General features: G+C 40.7%; 3 protein-coding genes across 3 annotated transcripts in view; 2 read left to right on the top strand and 1 right to left on the bottom strand.

The window, feature by feature from the left end:
- The first annotated feature begins 694 nt into the window (after positions 1 to 694).
- On the top strand, positions 695 to 10710 carry TAF5 (TATA-box binding protein associated factor 5). Its single transcript, XM_063433563.1, has 11 exons — positions 695 to 1162; positions 4389 to 4629; positions 4987 to 5302; positions 5412 to 5575; positions 5834 to 5969; positions 6079 to 6199; positions 6783 to 6912; positions 7086 to 7250; positions 8065 to 8242; positions 8323 to 8500; positions 9211 to 10710. Exons 1-11 carry the CDS (start codon positions 715 to 717, stop codon positions 9426 to 9428), a joined length of 2295 nt encoding a protein of 764 aa, XP_063289633.1. The 5' UTR covers positions 695 to 714; the 3' UTR covers positions 9429 to 10710.
- ATP5MK (ATP synthase membrane subunit k) lies at positions 10593 to 16258 on the bottom strand. Its single transcript, XM_063433564.1, has 4 exons — positions 16163 to 16258; positions 13541 to 13638; positions 13360 to 13454; positions 10593 to 10820 (listed from the first exon to the last, which is right to left on the bottom strand). Exons 2-3 carry the CDS (start codon positions 13625 to 13627, stop codon positions 13362 to 13364), a joined length of 180 nt encoding a protein of 59 aa, XP_063289634.1. The 5' UTR covers positions 13628 to 13638; positions 16163 to 16258; the 3' UTR covers positions 10593 to 10820; positions 13360 to 13361.
- A 340-nt stretch (positions 16259 to 16598) lies between these two features.
- The window catches only part of PDCD11 (programmed cell death 11), a 38503-nt gene continuing 32499 nt past the window's right edge, over positions 16599 to 22602 (top strand). The window contains exons 1-2 of the mRNA XM_063435028.1: positions 16599 to 16683; positions 21420 to 21530. Coding sequence (XP_063291098.1) covers positions 21438 to 21530 — 93 coding nt within the window. The 5' untranslated portion in view covers positions 16599 to 16683; positions 21420 to 21437. The remainder of the gene's footprint in view (positions 16684 to 21419; positions 21531 to 22602) is intronic.

Raw genomic sequence — 22602 nt, 5'->3', positions numbered from 1 at the left:
GAAATGTGCCTCCAGTGTCGCAGATGCGCCTCTAGTGGCTGTCCGGAAGACAGCCACTAGAGGCTGGATTAACCCCTAATGTAAACATAGCCATTTCTCTGAAACGGCTGTGTTTGCATCTACATGGTTAAAATCTGAGTGACCTGGCACCCAGACCACTTCATTGAGCTGAAGTGGTCTGGGTGACTATAGTGTCCCTTTAAGGCAGTAGATCAGCTGATGGAGCACTGAGTTCTGTTTGGTCCAATAACAGGGGGATATGCAGCATTTCAGGAAACTTAAATATAGGTTGGGGCAAGCTTAGGGACTGTTAGAAGTGCCGCCACAATATTATATTAAGGAAAATATTAGGATAGAATAAACTTTTGATGTATAAAATAATAAAAATCAAATGGAGAATATGGTAAATAACAATATTCCTTGGAATACACTTTATTGTTGACTAGTAATACAGCTGCATGAGAGCATCAGAAATGTAATACGGTGACGTCAAAGGTACGCGCTGACCCGGAAGTGGGGCAAGCAGTACCCATAATGGCGACCTTTGTTTACAGGAAGTGAGGCAGGCACTGTCACTAGAGGTTCGCTTTGTCAAACCGGAAGTGGGGCAAGCAGTACCCACAGTGTCGCGCTTTGTTAGCCGGAAGTGGGGCTGGTACTGCCCCTTAGTGTCGCAGCGATCGACGTCGTGAGGGAATAAACTCGAGCTTCAAAATGGCGGCAGCGCCAGATGAGGCGAGTGTGTCGGTGAAGACGGAGCCCGAGCTGCCGGAGGATGCCAAGAGTGACAGCCTGGGCGGCCATGAGCCCGGTGTCCCGGGGCTGGGGAACGGCAATGGGTCCTCCCCGAGCCCCGCCAGCCCCCCGGCCGCACCGCCGGCTCCCTCAGCCCCCCCGGCCCCCGGAGCCGAGCTCCCCGACCGCCAGACCCTGCTCGCCGTGCTGCAATTCCTCAGGAAGAGCAACCTGAAGGACTCGGTGGACATCCTGCGGCGGGAGACCGGGCTGCTGGAAGAGGACCTGGCCGCCACTCTGAGCCCGGACCGGGCGGGGGACACCGGGGACACCGAGCAGAGTCTGCTGAGCCGGGTAACCGGGGGCAGCTCGGGGACCGGGAACGGTGTGAACAGCGGGAGCGCTGCCAGCGGGGCAACGGGGAAAGGTGAGACCACGGTCAGATATAATATAATATAATCTATAATACCGGGACTGCCAGATATAATATATAATATCTATATAATACCAGGACTGCTCCCAGCGGGGCAATGGGGAAAGGTGAGACCACGGTCAGAAATAATATATATATAACATCAGGAATACAGGGTCAAATATAATATAATCTATATAATACCGGGACTAGCCAGATATAATCTATAATATAATCTATATAATACCGGGACTGCCAGATATAATATATAATCTATATAATACCCGGACTGCTCCCAGCGGGGCTCTGGGGAAAGGTGAGACCGGGGATACCGGGTCAGATATAATATATAATCTATATAATACCGGGACTGCCAGATATAATATAATCTATAATACCGGGAGCGCTGCCAGCGGGGCAACGGGGAAAGGTGAGACTGGGACTGCCAGATATAATATATAATACCGGGACTGCCAGATATAATATCTATAGCAGGGGTAGGCAACGTTTTAGCAGCACTGTGCCGATATAGGATTGTGATGTTGCGTGGCGTGCCGATCCTATTTTTTTAATTTGAGGTGTGTATGCTGCCGTATTCTGCTTGTGTTATTTTTACTGTAATTGCTTTGTATCGTTGTATTTGTGCGTAAATGAGCTATTATATTGTATATGTTCATTAGTAGTTTGTGGTATCGTGTATGATACATATGAATGTGGGCTATGTATGAGGGCTGCTTGTGGAATTGTGTGTGGATGGATATGTCACATTGTGTGTTTGGTAGTGTGTGGGGGCTGTTTGGGGTACTGCATGTGAGAGGTTGCATGCAGGGTTGTGTGCATGTATGTGGATTGTTAGTGGTGTTGCGTTTGTGGGGATTGTGCGTATGTTTGTGTGTGGGCTGTTCGTATTATTTGTATGAGGGGACGGTTATTCTGCATTTCTGTGTATATCTAGCAGTGTGGGTGGCTTCCCTAGGTTCCAGTGGGGACCATGCCGGCCAGGTATAGCTCAAGTATAGGAGCTGCAACAGCAGCTGCAGGCTGCTCTACTACAGTGTGGATTCCCATTAACAAGTGCTGGGAGGAAGTGATCTGAGATCACTTCCTCTATGTGCTACAATGCATAAATTGAGGATTGTCCTTCACCACCTCTTCGTATTAACAGATATCTGAAGTTTTACTGGGACTCCTGATAGGACAGAGCCTGTTTGGCTCTTGCAGCCTTGAGTGCCGTGCAAAGACACCTCGAGTGCCGTGCATGGCACTAGTGCCGTAGGTTGCCTACCCCTGATCTATAGAATACCAGGACTGCTCCCAGCGGGGCAACGGGGAAAGGTGAGACCACGGTCAGAAATAATGTATATAACACCAGGAATACAGGGTCAGATATAATATAATAAAATTTATAATACTGGGACTGCTCCCAGCGGGGCTCCGGGGGAAAGGTGAGACCACGGTCAGAAATAATATAATCTATATAATACCGGGACTGCCAGATATAATATATAATCTATATAATACCGGGACTGCTCCCAGCGGGGCTCCGGGTAAAGGTGAGACCGGGGATACCGGGTCAGATATAATCTATATAATACTGGGACTGCCAGATATTATTATATAATGTATAATATAATCTATAATACCGGGAGCGCTGCCAGTGGGGCAACGGGGAAAGGTGAGACTGGGACTGCCAGATATAATATATATATAATACCAGGACTGCAAGATATAATCTATAATATAATACCAGGACTGCAAAATATAATCTATAATATAATACCAGGACTGCCAGATATAATCTATAATATAATACCAGGACTGCCAGATATAATCTATAATATAATGCCAGGACTGCCAGATATAATCTATAATATAATACCAGGACTGCTCCCAGTGGGGCTCCGAGGAAAGGTGAGACCGGGGATACCGGGTCAGATATAATATATAATACCGGGACTGCCAGATATAATCTATATAATACCAGGACTGCTCCCAGTGGGGCTCCGGGGAAAGGTGAGACTGGGACTGCCAGATATAATATAATCTATATAATTCCGGGGATACAGAAAGGTGGAAAGGTGAGACCGGGACTGCCAGATATAATATAATTCCGGTGAGACCGGGGATAGAGAGATAATATCTCTATAATATCGGGACTGCTCCCAGCGGGGCTCCGGGAAAAGGTGAGACCACGATCAGAAATAAAAGGTGAGACCGGGAATACAGGGTCAGATATAATATATATATAATCTATATAACACCAGGATACAGGGTCAGATATAATATTCATATCATGTATATAACACCAGGAATACAGGGTCAGATATAATATAATCTATATAACACCAGGAATACGGGGTCAGATATAATAATTTATATAACACCGGGGATCTGTGCTCTTCCACATCTTCCTTTTCTTTTTGGAAACAACAATCCAGAATCGTTGAGCCCTAAGAGTTCTTGAAATACTAGATTTTCCTGTACTGACGGCTGGAGCAATGTCTGTCATAGATGTTTGGTCTTTGAGGGCAATAATTGTTAGAAAGCTTATCCCATAGAGAGCACCCCACACATAGCATGAACTTATCCCAATTAATTTGCACACCACCACTGTACTGTCTAATAGGTCAGCTGGCACTAGATTTCTACTTGCCAGGGCTCAATATTTTCACTTGCCAATGGCTAGTGGCAAGTGTAAATTATGAGCCCCAATATATTATTTGCTTTAAGAAAAAAGCCACCTGACATGGCTTTATGCTGCATTGATTCAAAACAAGAATGCACACCAAGAAACCATAAGAAATCTCTATCTGTATTTATTAAATCACTAATAAGTATACAATACTCATACAGCAGTCAGTGACACAATATAGGCTAAAAATAACAAACAACAATAATAAATGTTTACCGCAATTCATAAGCCTAATCGGGCAGAAACACGAGTCAAAAAAAACTCCCCAATGTTTCGCCTCCTGGTAGCCTTTATCAAGGGTATTTTATGCTGCATTGTGCACAATATTTTTATTTTATTTACAATAGAATATTAAGGGGGGATGAGGTTAGTAATAATGTTAGCCACTTGAGGAACTTATTAGCATAAACAAATTACTTGTTAGCCTGTCACTCATGAGTACACATTCGCACAAAACAAAGCATTTATTAATTTCATTGTTGGAAATAAAATGTAAAACACTATACATACACGTGAATACTTCAAATTATATATTTTTGTTTTTCATAGTTTTGATGAGTAGTGGCCAACAGGACCAGCCCGATGTAAGTGCCGTGCTGTCTGCATACACGCAGCAAGGAGACCCGGCCTTGTATGCGGAATATTATAGCGGCCTGAAGCAGTTTATTGAGTCCGTATTAGACTGCCACCGGGCAGAGCTGTCCCAGTTATTCTACCCACTGTTTGTGCACATGTATCTGGAACTTGTATACAATGAAAATGAAAAAGAAGCAAAGTCTTTTTTTGCAAGGTGGGTATTATTCTGCATTGTATGTGAAATGCCCTGTGTAAGAAAAATTTAACAAATCCTAAATGTTCGTGTTTACCACCAATCTTTTTGAAACTGATCAAATGAATGAAAAAATATGCGAATATAATACTTTTTACACGTACTTTGTAACTGTAGTTTAGAGTATAACTTGATTGTTATGTAATGTACGCAGAACTCCAGATTTTTTTTTTTTTTTTTTTCTCTTATGCATATAGTTGCATTATTTTTACAAACTGCTAAACTGGTTCTTTGTGTGAGTTCACATTAATTGCTTAGCACATTTATACACGGAATGCAAATTGTAAGAATACACTTTATCAATTCCTTTTTGAAAAGATTTCATGGAGACCAGGAGTGTTACTATGAAGATGACCTTCGCATTTTAGCCAGCCTTTCCAAGAAAGAGCATATGAAGGGTAACGAAACCATGCTGGATTTCCGAACTAGTAAATTTGTGCTGCGGATCTCTCGTGACTCCTACCAGCTTCTAAAGCGCCATCTGCAGGAACGTCAGAACAATCAGATATGGAGCATTGTCCAGGAGCACTTGTACATTGACATCTTTGATGGAATGCCTCGCAGTAAACAGCAGATTGACGCAATGGCAGGCAGCTTATCTGGAGAGGCAAAACGAGAGGCTAACAAAGTCAAGGTAGAGAACGTGTTGTGAAGATGGTGTTTGGTTAGGGTTACTGAAACATATTTTTCTTATTGATGTATACTAGTAAATATGTTTAACTTTTCAATTATATTATTGGAAGGTGTTTTTTGGGCTTTTGAAAGAGCCAGAGATTGAGGTACCTTTGGACGACGAAGATGAGGAAGGAGAAAATGAAGATGGCAAACCAAAGAAAAAGAAGCCTAAAAAAGATAGCATTGGGTCAAAAAGCAAGAAACAAGACCCACATGCTCCCTCACAAAACAGGTACTGTAAAGAGATCTATATATCTAATATACACCTACTCTTTGGGGCAACCCTAGAAAATGTGTCACCTGAGGGTGTCCAACTAAGCTGCTTGACTGGTAACATTTTGTACAATACAGTAATAAATGTGGAAGCCATTCCGATGCTGTATAAATGTCACCACTATTTAGGCACGCTTACAAGGCTTTAAAAGAACTGCTAAATACATTTTAGTTATGGTTCATCCTTTATTTAATTTTTTCTTCTTTGTATTTTAAGGATTCCTCTTCCAGAACTAAAAGACTCTGATAAGCTTGATAAAATTATGATTATGAAGGAAGCAGCAAAACGTGTGCGTCTTGGTCCTGAATGCTTGCCGTCCATCTGTTTTTACACATTCCTCAATGCCTATCAGGTCTGTACTAATATAAAACTTCACGGTTTGTCTTCAGTGTGGCTCAGTTTCTGCAATCCTACTTTCCTTATGGTGTGTGTTTAATAAGTTCTTCTGTTTGTTCATGCAGGGTTTGACTGCTTTGGATATTACAGATGATTCCAGTCTCATCGCTGGGGGATTTGCAGACTCCACTGTGCGTGTATGGAGTCTCACACCGAAAAAGCTGCGTAGTGTTAAAAATTCGTCTGGTAAGGAGAACCAAACAACGAACCATAAGGAAAAATTCAGACCTGCAAGAAATGTATAACTTACTATGTTTAGCTCTGTGAAGAGAGCTTCCTGCTCTTATTCAACAGACTCCAGGCAAGAAGTCAAACGTTTCCAAAACAGCTTGACTTCTTGTAATTTGGAGGAACACCATTGCACTCCTGGCACCATAAGCCCTACTGTATGCTTTAGTGGTTATGGTGCTTGGAGTGTTCTTTTTTTAGTTTTAATATTATAAATATTAAGTTTTCTCAAACCTGGAAAAATAGATAAAATATAGTTACTTTTATAAATAGTATATAACCTTGGTACTTGATTATCTTTCCCATAAGTTTAATGACATGGTTACTAAACTGTGTCTGTCAGGTGAGATTATTCAGTATAGATTGTCCACTATGGTCTTGAGGTGTGTGGTTAAAAAAAAAAAAAAGTCTTACATTATCTGTATTATATCAAAGGCATTTTTATGCCAATGAAGTTTCAAAAAAGTAATCTCATCTGTAAAATAAGGGACATTAAGCTTTTATGAATGTCATTTTGTTTTTTTTCCCCTTCATTTTGCAGATCTTGGTCTAATAGACAAGGAATCTGATGATGTTTTGGAGAGAATAATGGATGAGAAAACCGCAAGTGAAATGAAGGTTTTATATGGGCACAGTGGCCCTGTCTATGCAACAAGTTTCAGTCCAGACAGGTAAGACCAAACATTATGAAACACTGGTAGGAAACTGTTAGAGTTCCAGATATTTAACAGCTGGCATACTAAGCCCTTGGTGTTAACTGGAGAGCTACTTTTTGATTTGTGTTGTATAAGCTTAATGTGCCCATTAGATCAGACCTTTGTTCTATCCACCTTTTTCATTGCAGGAATTATTTATTATCCAGTTCCGAAGATGGCACTGTCAGACTATGGAGTCTTCAGACATTCACTTGCTTGGTGGGCTACAAAGGGCACAATTACCCTGTCTGGGATGCTCAGTTCTCTCCGTACGGTTATTATTTCGTGTCTGGTGGCCATGACAGAGTTGCTCGGTAAGAAACTCTTAAGTGTAGCATCCCTGCTTCATGTATCAAACATATTAAAATTGTAGGATTAATGCAAATTGCTTTTATTTGAATACCCCCAGTAACCCTAATAATCTTTCAGGATATACAATAATGTGTATGTGAGGTTTCTTTTGACCTGATATTATGGATTTGTTTCTTACCTTGCATGACTTGGCTAGTAAGGGATTCTATTATTTGGTAGTCTGTGGGACATCTGTACAGAAGACCTTTATCCACACTTCTAGTAAACCACTTTTATATCCCAGGCAGCTAGAGCTCACAAGATTTAAATGCATCTTATTCTTCGTACGGGAGTATTCCGTGGGACATATGGCAAAATCTCTTGTGACTTGTGTTTTACTATATCCTGGCACATGAGGCAATTATAATGGCCAAGGAACCCAGCTTTTTATGAATGTATGCTTTTGTGACCTGTTTTTTTGTTTTACGGTTGTACAGCTTGAAAACCTTTTTTTATTTGTTATAAAGATTGAAGCATTAATTTTATCTTGCTTGAAATCAGACTATTTAAATAAAGGGTACAGTTTGTTAACCAGTTCTAATTTTACATATCTTACCACATTTAAATTTGGCCCTAAAGTTGTGTTTGGCACTTTCTTCCTCTTCATATTGACCCTTTTTGTGCAAATGTCCTTCCTAACACTTTTTTTAAAAATTAAAGTGTTTTACATAATACTAATGAGAACTGCTATTCTTAGTCTAATATTATATTTAAGTGGAGTCAGTTCTCTGAAAATATCCAGTATTTTTAATCTGTTCCTGTGTTTTTTTTTTTTAGTTTATGGGCTACAGATCACTATCAGCCTCTACGAATATTTGCTGGCCATCTTGCTGATGTTGTTTGCACTCGTTTTCATCCAAATTCCAATTACATTGTCACTGGCTCAACAGATAGGACTGTCCGATTATGGGATGTTTTAAATGGGAACTGTGTGAGAATATTTACAGGACACAAGGTACCGTAACCATTCTGTAAAATCTGTACAAATGTAATGCACTTTGAACTGGTTATGTACTATTATTATTATTTTTGCAGGGACCAATTCACACATTGGCCTTTACTCCCAATGGAAAGTTTCTTGCGTCTGGAGGCACAGACAGTAGAGTTCTTCTGTGGGACATCGGCCATGGCATGCTTGTTGGAGACTTAAAGAGCCACACAAATACAGTCTATGCACTTAAGTTTAGCAGAGATGGGGAGATCCTGGCATCAGGTACTTATGTAAAACTTTTCTACTTGATTTTCCACACAAAGTGATATGATACTTCAGTGCAATATCTATACCCATCACGTACATGCATTTTCTTGGCTGAGCCAGTTGACATCAAAGTACAACCTTGGCTTGAAAAAGAATTTAAGTGGACCTATAGGATGTGCACAACTACTTTTCAGGTTCCTATTATCTGCTCTTCCACATAGACCACAGATTGGTCAGAGTTTTAGGTGCTGGTCAAAATGTCTTTGTTGACCCACTCAGGTTGATACTAACTGAACACTTTGCCTTAAAACGATTTGCATTATAACAATTTCAAAGCTTTGTACTGAATATAATGCTTACCGTGACTTTCAGTAATTTTGATCTGAAATTCTGTACAACTTTAGTCCCTCTGCTGTTGGAAATGCCACCTCCAGCAGCATCATTAGCTAGCCTTGAACAAGAATTCCATGTTTTGTCAATTCTGTGAAAGAGTGAACTGTCACTGTTGGCCAATGAATGGTTTTAAGCAAAAGTTGGGTACTTATCACTGGCCATAGAGAACTTTTGGCTCCCTGCAGGGATGCTGGTTAGAGGGCAAACTTATTAGACCATTTACCAGTAATACTGAAACTAAGTCATGTTGAATACTGTATAATAGAAATGTTTTATGAAGTTATACATGGAAAGACTTGCTCAAATTTTTTTTTTTTTTTTTTCCTCTGTAGGGTCAATGGATAACACTGTTAAACTATGGGACACTGTTAAAGCATTTGAAGACCTAGAGACTGATGATTTCACAAGCTCAACTGGTCACATAAATTTACATGAAAACTCCCAGGACTTACTGCTTGGCTCTTTTCTGACCAAATCAACACCTGTCATAAATCTCCATTTCACAAGGCGGAACTTATTATTGGCAGCGGGCGCTTACAGTCCACAATGAAAATGCATTCAGTCTTCCATTTTTCATCCATAATAGGGAAAGGTGCTGTTGTGCTATAAAACTACCAAAGGTGATGCAGATGTCAACCTTGGAATAAAAAAGCCTTCTCCACAATGCCTTCTGTATGCCATAGTCTTGGCTGCAAAACTGCCTATGACCCAATAGCTTTGGTTCTAAGGAACTAACCATGGTTTAAGCACAGGCCATGTACATAAATGCATTAAGATCCCTCTCTTCAGAAAGTATTAAACTCTGCTTTCACGTTTCTTCTTGTGGAGTGTGCTCAAAACCCAGCATGATCTGTGAAGTGTCTATTGCGGTTTCTGCACTGATTGGAGACTGTCTGGATGTATTGTTGGTGATACTGACAGTCCTATTTAAACAGGCGTCTTGAACAGCATCTACCCAGTGTACATGCACCGTTCAGTACTTAGAATACTTTTATATTAAACTGTATATAATTTTTTTTAGGCCAGTTATCACTTTGTTCATGTGAAGTGCAATGCTCAGGTGCTGTAAAGGCTAGATCTGTTTTATATGTACATGTAAGTTACTATGGATGAACTTGTATTGCGAGTAGCCACTTTCATTCCAACTATTTATGAACACAACTTTCTTTGGCTAGTGAACTAGCCATCTCTTAAACAAATACATGCAGCAGCATAACCACAGGTGCTAACAATATTAACCGGTTTGTTTTGACAACTTACTTGGAGCCACATCTAGTCAAGCAACAGCAACCAGATTTCTCTATAAAGAGAAGCAGGAACATGCACAATTGTTGAAGGTGTCAGCTTTGTGTGTTCCTACTTTTCTTTATTGGACAGAAACATGTCGGTGATACCAAGGTGTAAACTGTCAGTGTACAAAACTGACTTTTTACTCGAATAGCACTAGGCTCCTACTACATTAGGCTGTAGTGGTCATGCTGCATGAACTGCTCTTTTTAACATTTTTCCCTGTGGCTATCTTTATAGTCCCGATTTTTATAGCCAATCATGGACTTAAATTTTTAGTAGAGCTATGGTTCAGGATACATACACCTGACCAAAATTACTTCTACCTCTAAATAGTGCAGCTCAAAATTAGCTTAGATGTGGATACTGAAGCAATAAGTAGCAAGACCATCCCTCTTTCCTGTGACTAAAAGAACACTGATAGATGTTGAAGTGGAATAAAGACATTTATTTAAACATATACCTCCAACAAACTGTGCTATGCTGAACTGTAAAGTGAACCGATGGGCAGGACATCACTGCCTCTTTTGTACAGATTTTTTTTTTTAAACTTGTTATTTTGTAAATAAAATAATACAAATCCAAGTATGTGGTTGTTTCAGGGGATGGAGTTACAGTTTCGACAGCGGACTTCACATGTTTTGTTGAACGATACCTAATCAAGAGAAAGAGTAGTCAGTTTGAGAAACAGTGATGCTGAAAGAGTTTAGGCTTTAATGAGCATCTCTTGAGATTCAATAAGAAGCCTATAGCATGCAGCAGACAGTGTTAAAATCTCTAAGTGCTAAAATCCCTTTTCAGAATAACTCAATAGTCAAATTAGCAGGGTTCCTCATGATATATACGTAGTCATGTTTTATCCCACTGAATCCAAGTGAGGTGTGGATAATTGTGTTTTTAGAGTTAAATCCACTTCTAGTGGCAGTCTTCCTCACAGTCCATAGAGGCACTTCCTCCTCCAGTAAAACTCAGTCTTGGAATAAAACGCTGCTGTCCGCATCATTCGATCGGAGCTGCATGGGCTTTGGCAAGATATTCATATTTCCAGTCCATAAGCAATGGATTGGAGGAGATCAAAGATGTCAGTAGGCATACTGACTCCTTTAATGGAGAAGCTGGAGTCTGCAGAATGAAGAGCGTAGTCTTTAAAGGGACACTATAGTCACCAGAACAACTACAGCCTATTTGATTTGTTCTGGTGAGTAGAATCATTCCCTTCAGGCTCTTTGCAGAAAATGCAGTGTTTACATTACAGCCTAGTGATAACTCCTCAGATGGCTACTAAAGGTGCTTCTTGGGGCAGTGTCTCCACACTGTGCATGCAGACACTGAACTTTCCTCAGAAATGCATTGATTCAGTTCATGTCTATGAGGAGACAGTCTCAGCCAAGCCTATGGGAAAGCATTGTGATTGGCTCACAGAATGACTTCTGATGTCAGCTGTAAGCAAGCAGATCAGGGGCAGAATCAGCAGCTGCATTCTTGAAGTAAAATGTTTCCCCAAAAAATATGCTAATATAAGCCTTGCCCTGAAAATAAGCATGAGTAGTTCCCTAATCTATGTTCAGGGAAATTTCCCAGAACATAGATTTGCAGAATTCCATGCCCTAGTGAATTGGTCTATGTTCGGGGAATTCCCTTGAACATAAACTTGCTTTCTAGCACACATTTCCCCCCCAAAATAATCCCTAGTTCATTTTAAAGGGGGAAAATTAATACAAGACCCGGTGTTATTTTCAGGGGAAACACGGTAATATATTTAGGGAGACAAAGCGGGCTAGATGGTGGTTTGACCTTATAGTGATCCTTTAAAAGAAACACAAGAAGGTCAGTTACACAAACATGTATTCCTGACTATATAGTGGTAAAAAAAACGCACATTTAGGGGGATGTGCCATGTTAAGAAAACTTAAGTTATTTCCAGCACCGTGTGTCTGCCAGTACTGGCCCCTCCCCAAATCCACCTACTTGGCAGACATCAGAATTGATGATCTCAGACAATCCAATGCTTTCCCATAGGAAAAAAAAAACAAAAACATTGGATTGGACAATCAGCATCTCCATGCAGAGTGTGGAGACGCTGAAGGTCAGTGCTGTACACTGTGCAGCCCTGACCCAGTAAACACCTATTTGCAATCTAAAGAGTGGCCACTGGAGGTGTCCCTAGGAAGCAATCTAAACACGGCTGCAGGAACATGCTATACTCACCAGAACAACTGGTTGCTCCGGTGATTTATAAACCAACTGGCTTTAAAGGAAGTGATACTAGGTTAGAGGGAGTGTGTGAATATTTTTTTTATAGTGCCAGCTCCCAATTATATTTTCCAGGAGTTGGTCATACTGAGTAAGGCAGGTAAGGGGGAAGAACCTGTCCAATAAGCTAGCCAGTGGGTGCTCTAGGCATCACAAGAGAAGAGGACTGCTCCAGTTAGCTGTTGCACGGGCCTGTTGATCATAGTTCGCAATCTGTGCAGGAAGAGTTGTTTTTTTTAGCTCTTATTTAAATGTGCATATAGATTTGGGATAGTGAGAAGGTAACTTATTATTCTAATGTATTGGGGCTGGTGAGTGCTATAGTCATTGCTGAAGCTTCAGTGCAGGGCTTAATTGTGGATTAGACAATGGTAAAAAACGTTTTTCCATTAAAAAAACAAAAACAGGAGGACAGCATCTTTAACAGGCTCTAAGAATGGGCCGCAAACATATGATTTAACGAGACACTATAGTCACCAGAACCATTACAGCGTAATGTAATGATTCTAGTGGCTACAGCCTTTCCCTGCAGTGGTTGCAACGTAAACCCTGCCTTTTCCAAGAAAAGACAGTGCTTACTTGCTGCCTAGTAACAACCTCTAGTGCCAGTCACTCAGATGGCCACTTGAGATCCTTACTAGTCCAGTGCAGCACTTACATTCAGTGTCTCCACGTACTGTATTTAGGCGCTGAACATTCCCCTTAGTGTTGCATTAATTCAATGCATCTCTGAGGAAATGCTGATTGGCGCTGCAAGGTGTTTTACTGCGCATGCACAATAGCCTCCCAGTGCTTTCCTATGATCTCAGTCATGGAGGAGAGGCCAGCCACAGCATGGGAGAAAAAGAGGCCAGGTACCTAAACAGCCACTTCAGCGCTATAAAACTCCTTGCTAGAGACCATCTCCCAAAAAAAAAAATCAATATTCTAAAGACACTTACTGTTATTTGTCTGTGACGGCAGGAGTCTGTTTCTTTGGCTTCAATTTAAAGAATAGGATCAACCCTGCAATCCCAGCATACGTGGCCAATACACACTAAAAATATAAGATAATTAGAAACGTAAAAATGAACAGTGTCTAAACCGGCAACTAGAAATTTCATGTACTATCATTATACGTACATTCCTTCTTCCTGTGATGGTATATGCATTGAAGTACTTTTGGATACCAGTGAATTGATGGTGACTGCCAGAATCGTGACCTCCCATGACTGATCTCTCTGAAATAGAAATAAATAAAATGTGAGAAATTAAGACCTGTTAGTTTCCCAACTTTTGCATGGGATTTTACTGTTAATGTCAGAATACTGTTAACGTTTACTGCAATAAAATACAGCTGTGTTCAGCAATGCCCCAAGATCAAATTTAGGGCTTGCCCATTTCAGTTTTTACACATTAAAATTTGCCAGATAGGTTTGCTAGGCCTATGTCACATTTGAGACTGTATGGCACCCCAGGAATGGAAATCACCCCCATCATGGCATACCATCTTCAAAAGTAGACAACACAGAGTATCCAAAATTGCATAATTATGTAAAAAGCACTCTCCGTCTAGTGGAGAAAAAAGAGCTTCTGTAAGGAAGCAGCAGTTAAGTCTGTCTGCAACATGCGCGGACGACACTTTTATGCATAGAATATATATTAGGCAGCTCGAAATAGTTATGGGTTGCCTAAGTCACGTTAGCTGTGAGTGCAACTTGCCTCAGCAAAGACAAGCTAATACTTCTGGCTGTGCAGTGTTTTAAACAGAAACACTGCACATCCAGACTCCTACCACCATGACCAGTACTGGCAGTTGGAGTAACCCTTTAATATCAGAATACTCATCTGGCAATTAGTTAAAGTTAGGTTTGGCTAGATCAGGGATAGGCAACCGGCGGCATTCCAGATGTTGTGGACTACATCCCCCATAATGCTCTTACACCGATAATGCTGGTATAGCATCATGGTAGGTGTAGTCCAAAACATCTGGAGTGCCTAAGGTTGCCTATGCTAGATATATGCAAATCCCTCTAGTAAGGTCTCAAGTAAATGACATAAGCTGCTGATAAATCAAAACTAAAAACGTCAAGAAATATGGGTGTGATAATGCAGGAAGCCTAAACCACGTCTAAAAATACGCCATTTTTACAGAGAGGGCAGGTAGTTACAATCACTTAACAGTGAATTGGAAGCCCAAACCGCTGGGATTGTTTTTAAAACTTAGCTGAAGTGGAGCATGGATTACCTAGGTAAGAATTTTTGGAAGTAGTTTTGCAATTCACCACATTTTCAATTACTTAAATAGACACTATAGGCACCCAGACCACTTCAGCCAATTGAAAAGGTCTGGGTGCAGTGTCCCAGGTCCCTTAAACCTGCAAAGGTAATTCATACAGTTTTTAAAAAAGGGTTAACTCCACCTCTAGAGACTGTCTACCAGACAGTCACTTACTAGAGGGACTTCCGGGTCATCCAATGTTTGTAAGACCCCATAGTAAAGCATTATACATGCTTTACTATGAAGAAAGTATTAATGTGAGCTCAGCCATCGCTGTGCATGCACACTAGGTCTCCCCCACCCGCTGACGTCAGCAGGGGAGGAGCGGAGGCGAAGCCTGAACCAGCACTGAGGGACATCCTGGTACTTTAGTTTTCCTTTAATAAACCTTAGCTAGATGGATCTCTTTTTCTGTTTCAGCTATTTTAGTGTAAAAAGTTTAGCCCTTCTCAATTCAATTTTAGTAATCACAGACTCAACCGGGCATATTAAACTGCAAATAGTAGCAAACTCAAATCTGAATAGAAATTGTTAGATAAAACATACGGTTCTGGAAAAATTCTACAACTAAACTACATTCACACATCTGCCATTATCCCCAGAATTTCTCTATGTGGAGGTAATGTCACTAATTTCAGAGTACAATGAGAATTATCAGGTAACGGAATATTTTAGGCCAAATATGAAAAAAATCAAATGTGAGAATTGCTATTGGCCTTAACCTTAAAAGATAACTAGCAGCATAGCTAACTTTGAGAGTTTTTCCTAGTCCCACAACATTAGCCTTAAATTTAAAATTCACTGTCAGGGTTATTTACCAAAGTTACAAGTCAAAGCAATTTAAATGGAAGGTCAGAGTGACCGAATTGACTATATATATATATATATATATATATATATATATATATATATATATATATATATATATATATTCCCAGTTTGGCTATACATATTACATTCTCACTTTTGTGAATAGCCCCTGTGAGAGTCAGCCATGTTTGCAGTTTGGCTATATGTGAAATAAAATTAGAATTCCAGCCAGTTCACCCTTTAGTAAATAACCCTGGTAATCTAACAAGGTTAGATACTAAAAGTGAGAACTGTGGTAACAGCAAAGTGAATTTTAAATTTAAAGGTTTAAAATAGACAAACTGGGACCAAAATAAAAAAAACTTGGGTACGATAAGATTTTTTTTTCTTTTCTTACCAATTCAGCTATTTTGGTCTTAAATTTGCAGTGATTTTAAATCCCCACCAATTCTCAGTGTGGTCAATAGCCCAACATGTAGGGGCCCCAGTCCCTGGGTTAGGGCCCCAGTCCCCCAGTCCATGGGTTAGGGCCCAGCATGGAGCCCAGCAGAGCTGAATGACATTTCAATGCCAAGACTCTAACACATGGACCTACAGCCCCAGAGACCCCAGAAGACATGCCCTCCATCCCCTATTTCCCCCCATCCCCCACACAGAGCCCCCCAAACACTCACTAGTGTCAGCAGCAATATCAAGAATGAGTGCCCTTCACCAGCCCCAGCTTCTACTGACCAAGGCAAAAGGAAGTCACACCTGCTCCTTACATTGGCTGACAGGGCTGTCTATCACATCAGCGCCCGCTGCCATTGGCTGTAACAGCTCCTCTCTCTCGCGCGAGAGAAGTCACGGAGTTCTAAACACTGGAGACCTTTTTTTTTTTTTTTTTTTTTATGAGAAATTTCTATTGTATCCAGTGTGGAGTCTGGTATTTTACACAGAGAAGACAATATCCTAGAGACCAAAACACGCATCGAGCTCTCTATGAATCGGCTCCCACAACATGGCGGCTGCGATGGAGACAAAGCTGTGCGGTGCATTTGTGCTCGGGTGCTTTGAAACTAGGAATGTGACTGGTGTAACCGGAAGTGGATCTGTTCTGTGCCAGGTTGGTTTCAGCTTCCGGGTTATGTGCATGCTGGGCCACACGTGGGTATGAGATCAGGATTATAACAGCCAGTCCCACAGACACCTAAAGGTAAATTAATAAAGATTTATTGTAACATATGGCAGCTGTGGGTTTATTCATAATTATCTCTAATTAAATTTATTATCATTGAAACTCCATATTGTGAATGTCAGCAATAGTTCTCTGCTTTCCCACATTCTTATGTTTGGTGCTATTTATACAAATTTTTAAAGTATAAAAACAAAGAATGTGACGGCAGATAAGAATCATTCGGCCCATCTAGTCTGCCCAATTTTCTAAATACTTTCATTAGTCCCTGGCCTTATCTTATAGCTAGTATACTTTATCTTATCTTATATAACTAGTATACTTTTAGCTAGTATACTTTATGTTATAGCTAGTATACTTTATGTTATAGCTAGTATACTTTATTTTATAGCTAGTATACTTTATTTTATAGCTAGTATACTTTATGTTATAGCTAGTATACTTTATGTTATAACTAGTATACTTTATGTTATAACTAGTATACTTTATGTTATAACTAGTATACTTTATGTTATAACTAGTATACTTTATGTTATAACTAGTATACTTTTATCTTATATAGCTAGTATACTTTGTTATAGCTAGTATACTTTATGTTATAGCTAGTAGACTTTATGTTATAGCTAGTATACTTTATGTTATAACTAGTATACTTTATGTTATAACTAGTATACTTTATGTTATAACTAGTATACTTTATCTTATATAGCTAGTTTACTTTATCTTTTATAGCTAGTATACTTTAGGGGACTCTCTTGTGCGTTCATTTGTGTTGTATTTTGCAACCTCTTTGATTCGGCTTTGTCTTGACAATGTATCTTATTTATAAAGCGCCAACATATTCCACAGCTCTCTACAAATGGGAAAAAGAGTGTAATATAAACAGACCAAAGCAAAAGGTGAAGAGGGCCCTGCCCTTGAGGGGATAACTGGCCCCTGAAGATGGGCAGACTAGATGGGCCGAATGGTTCTTATTTGCCGTCACATTCTATGTTTCTAAGATATTTTGTACATAGTGATTTGCTAGATAGACCGTGAGCTTACAATCTAAAAACTTGGAGATTTATTGCAGTTTTGTTCACAATTAACGTTTTAGTAAACAATCCAGTGAGCTGTGTCAAACAGGAATAACATAAATCACTAGGAGGAATTCTCACACTTACTGAATCCACCCCACAATACGGGGAGTCTTAAATCGCCTGGTTACCCCTAGGATTGACAGATACAACAAGTGGCAATTATGGATGTCAAGTTCTAGGTAATTGATTAAAACTCAACTTTTGTTCATAAGATAAAAAAAATGAAAAGCCAAGTTCAATACCTACACCCTGATAGTTACAGAGAACAGATGGTGTGTGTGACTAAAAAAAATCAATGAGCTGTAAATTAGGGATTAGTACAATGTTTCACTTTCTGAGAAGTCAATGTGTAATTGTGACATTTTTGAGGAAAACATTTACAAGTTATAAATGCTGAGTTGTTAACTAAACACAATTTGGATCAATATTTGTAGTAGAAAGCAAATATGTTGAGAAACAGTGACATTTTAACTAACTAAGCAGTGCGATAAGAATCAATTAACAAGGTCCTGCACATAGTTAAAGGACCACTCTAGTGCCAGGAAAGCATACTCGTTTTCCTGGCACTAGAGTGCCCTGAGGGTGCCCCCACCCTCAGGGACCCCCTCCCGCCCGGCTCTGGAAAGGGGAAAGGGGTAAAAACTTACCTTTTTCCAGCGCTGGGCGGAGAGCTCTCCTCCTCCGATCCGCCTCTTCTCCTCCCCGTCGGCTGAATGCGCACGCGCGGCAAGAGCTGCGCGTGCATTCAGCCGGTCACATAGGAAAGCATTCATAATGCTTTCCTATGGACGCTTGCGTGCTCTCACTGTGATTTTCACAGTGAGAATCACGCAAGCGCCTCTAGCGGCTGTCAGTGAGACAGCCACTAGAGGAAATAGGGGAAGGCTTAACTAATTGATAAACATAGCAGTTTCTCTGAAACTGCTATGTTTATAAAACAATTAGTTAACCCTAGCAGGACCTGGCACCCAGACCACTTCATTAAGCTGAAGTGGTCTGGGTGCCTAGAGTGGTCCTTTAAATATTTTATATATACAATTTGCTTGTTTGTTTGCTTTTTTTTTTATTACGCTTAAAGGTTTTTTCCAGCCATAATGACTACTTCAATGTTTTGAAGTGGTCATGGTGCAAGGACCATGTATATATCAATTATGAAAAACTGCACATAATATATTTTATGTTGCTGCTGAAAGTGTAGCCTATGGCAACCGTTATTAGAAAGGCCAGATTGAGAATTCTGCGCTGGCTATTTAAATCTGCCTTTGCTCAAGCGTTCATTAAAGGGACACTCCAGGCACCCAGACCACTTCTGCTCATTGGAGTGGTCTGGGTGCCAACTCCCACTACCCTTAACCCTGCAAGTGTAATTATTGCAGTTTTTTATAAACTGCAATAATTACCTTGCAGGGTTAAGTCCTCCCCTAGTGGCTGTCTACTAGACAGCCACTAGAGGGAACTTCCTGGTCCCCAGCACAGATTATCTGTGCTAGAGCGTCTCTAGACGTCCTCACGCTGTGTGAGGACCTCCAGCGTCGATCTATTCCCCATAGGGAAGCATTGAAATTCATTTTCAATGCTTTCCTATGGGGTGCGCCAATGCGCATTGGGACTCCTCGGCCGGTGGGCGGGATCAGTCTCGCCCACCGTCCGACGGAGGAAGAAGGAGGAGCGGCGGGGGAGGAGCAGGCAGCGACGTGGGACATGTCGCTGCCTGAGGTAAGTGACTGAAGGGGTTTTCACCCCTTCAGTAACCGGGGATTGGGGGGTGGGAGGGAGAGGGACCCTCCAGTGCCAGGAAAACGGATCGTTTTCCTGGCACTGGAGTTTCCCTTTAACTGGCTGGGAGCCCTGTGCTGATGTTTGGCCTATCTAGTCTGCCCAATTTTCTAAATACTCTCATTAGTCCCTGGCCTCATCTTATAGTAAGGATAGCCTTATGCCTATCCCATGCATGCTTAAACTCTCTCACCGTGTTAACCTCTACCACTTCAGCTGGAAGGCTATTCCATGCATCCACTACCCTCTCAGTAAAGTAATACTTCCTGATATTATTTTTAAACCTTTCCCTCTAATTTAAGACTATGTCCTCTTGTTGTGGTAGTTCTCTTTCTTTTAAATATAGTCTCCTCCTTTACTGTGTTGATTCCCTTTATGTATTTAAATGTTTCTATCATATCCCCCTGTCTCGTCTTTCCTCCAAGCTATACATGTTAAGATCCTTTAACCTTTCCTGGTAAGTTTTATCCTGCAATCCATGAACCAGTTTAGTAGCCCTTCTCTGAACTCTCTCTAAGGTCTCCAGTACTGTGTACAATACTCCAAGTGAGGTCTCACCAGTGTTCTGTACAATGGCATGAGCACTTCCCTCTTTCTACTGCTAATACCTCTCGCTATACAACCAAGCATTCTGTTTTAGTAAAAACAAATGAACTTCGGGATCAGAATCTGGCTTCTGCTCATACGGCTCAGCCGGAATTCTCTGAGGCTTGGTGTCTGGTTGGAACCAGGTAAGAAGCAAACCATTGTAAAATTGTTTGCCCACTTCCTGGGGAACGATGCTAGGGGACACAACAGCGGGCTGTAAAGGCTATGATACTCTGAGTAACCCTTTCAGTTTTTGCTCATAAATCCATGCTATAGGCATGGATGTGTGAGCATTTGGTTCCTTACATAACACATACTGGGTTATTCACTAAAATGAGAATTTAAGGTGAATTCAAACCAAATTTAAGGTTCAAATAGCGAAACTGGAAAAATTATCCGTCAGCTATGTGTCCAGTGCGATTACTCTGGCCTTCAATCTGAAATTCACTTTGAATTCTCACTTTAGTTATTAACTCTGGTAGAGTGCAGCCACATGCTAAGAATAATTGGAGCAGGTGCATAAATCTAATGCATGTAACATAACGTTAGCCGTATCGGCAAACTTCAGGCGAGTATCATGTTTAATCTGTATATTTATTTATTTGGGGGGATTGATTACATTTCCATACTTGCCTGGAGTCATTCTAATAAATGTGTAGAAGCCTGACGTTCTACTATGTTGATTTCAATTTGCATGTATTAATTACTATAACATTTGAATTTTCATAATTTACATTTTATATGTAAAACAATCTCTCAAACATTTGGGGATGACGAATATATTGAATATATGTCGAGGTTTTGGGTATGACCCTGTACACAGATCTTGAACCTATGCTTTTCTAAAAGTATAAAAGATCTAGAGGTTTATTATCAGTCCTCAGTGTCCACGTTTAAATGAGCCAAGGTCGGGGACGCAGAAACACACAAGAACGTAATTCCAGGCTGGGTCTATGAGTACCGAAAACAGGATAGTCAAACAAGCTAGATCAGTTTAGCAGAGAATACAATGAACAAATAACGCTCTATTAGGAATCTCAAATTAGACCGCAGCAGGGCAATGATACAGAACATGTATCAATGGCTTACACCATTCCTGTACACTCAGAACATGTAAGCATTGACGGTGGAATGACGCAGGGCTGTTTGTGTCTGCAAATTCTCTTTTGGATGTCTTATCAGAAAGTTATACACAGGATCAACTTGTACGCTGGCATGGTCATTTTGTTACCCAATAATTGATTCTGACTCGCACTCCACAGCACTGTTTTCTAGATAAAATATAACAATAATTTTGTCCATCTTTCATTGCAGAGAAAAAACACAGAAGCCATGGAAGAAAGCTTTCCTCGTGGAGGTACCCAGTCTAAGTCGGCCCAACCAAAGATTAAAAAGAGGCCCCAGGAAAATGATAACCTGTTCTCTGTAAGTAATGTGGAGCGTTGTATGTCATGTTAGCATTTAAAGGAATGTTACAAGTACCAATTTTACAGCTTATCACTCTTAGCCACTGAGCTAAGCCCAGCATTGTAGGATTTAGCGCGGGAGAACTAACAGAAGGTAAAAAGGCCAATTGTTTACAAACAGTTTGACTCCTTACAGTAGGGGGCGTCATGGTACTCCTGGGACCATTTCCACTACAGCAAACTGTAATTTTATGATGCTTGGAGCACTCATTTACTCTCCCTCTCATATGTATGATCGTGGCTCAGAGTTTTTTACATTAAAGGACCACTCTAGGCACCCAGACCACTTCAGCTTAATGAAGTGGTCTGGGTGCCAGGTCCTTCTAGGGTTAACTAATTGTTTTATAAACATAGCAGTTTCAGAGAAACTGCTATGTTTATCAATTAGTTAAGCCTTTCCCTTTTTCCTCTAGTGGCTGTCTCACTGACAGCCGCTAGAGGCGCTTGCGTGATTCTCACTGTGAAAATCACAGTGAGAGCACGCAAGCGTCCATAGGAAAGCATTATGAATGCTTTCCTATGTGATCGGCTGAATGCGCGCGCAGCTCTTGCCGCGCGTGCGCATTCAGCCGACGGGGAGGAACGGAGGCGGAGAGGAGGAGGAGAGCTCCCCGCCCAGCGCTGGAAAAAGGTAAGTTTTTACCCCTTTCCAGAGCCGGGCGGGAGTGGGTCCCTGAGGGTGGGGGCACCCTCAGGGCACTCTAGTGCCAGGAAAACAAGTATGCTTTCCTGGCACTAGAGTGGTCCTTTAAGCTGTAAAGGAGTCTGTCTGAGGAAGTGGGAACTTAAATGCCATGCTCCTTTTAAACAAATATTTGGACAAATTATATGGGAAGGTAGTGTTTGGTAGGACATTTGTGAGTATATTGTTTTGTTTTCAGTGTTATTTGATTTAGCAAAAGATTAGCTGTTGTGTTCTGGAGTAGTATATGTGTGTGGTAGGTAGTAAATAGTATGTAACTTGAAATAAATGTTCTATTGGAAAGTTTAGTGGCTTGTTAATTTTCACTTTCCTCTCTCTCACTAAATGT

Source organism: Pelobates fuscus, chromosome 10 (assembly GCF_036172605.1).
Source record: "Pelobates fuscus isolate aPelFus1 chromosome 10, aPelFus1.pri, whole genome shotgun sequence".
In the NCBI taxonomy this organism is placed as follows: Eukaryota; Metazoa; Chordata; class Amphibia; order Anura; family Pelobatidae; genus Pelobates; species Pelobates fuscus.
The sequence above is the reverse complement of the archived record's forward strand: the minus strand, read 5'-3'. Positions and strand labels throughout refer to the sequence as shown.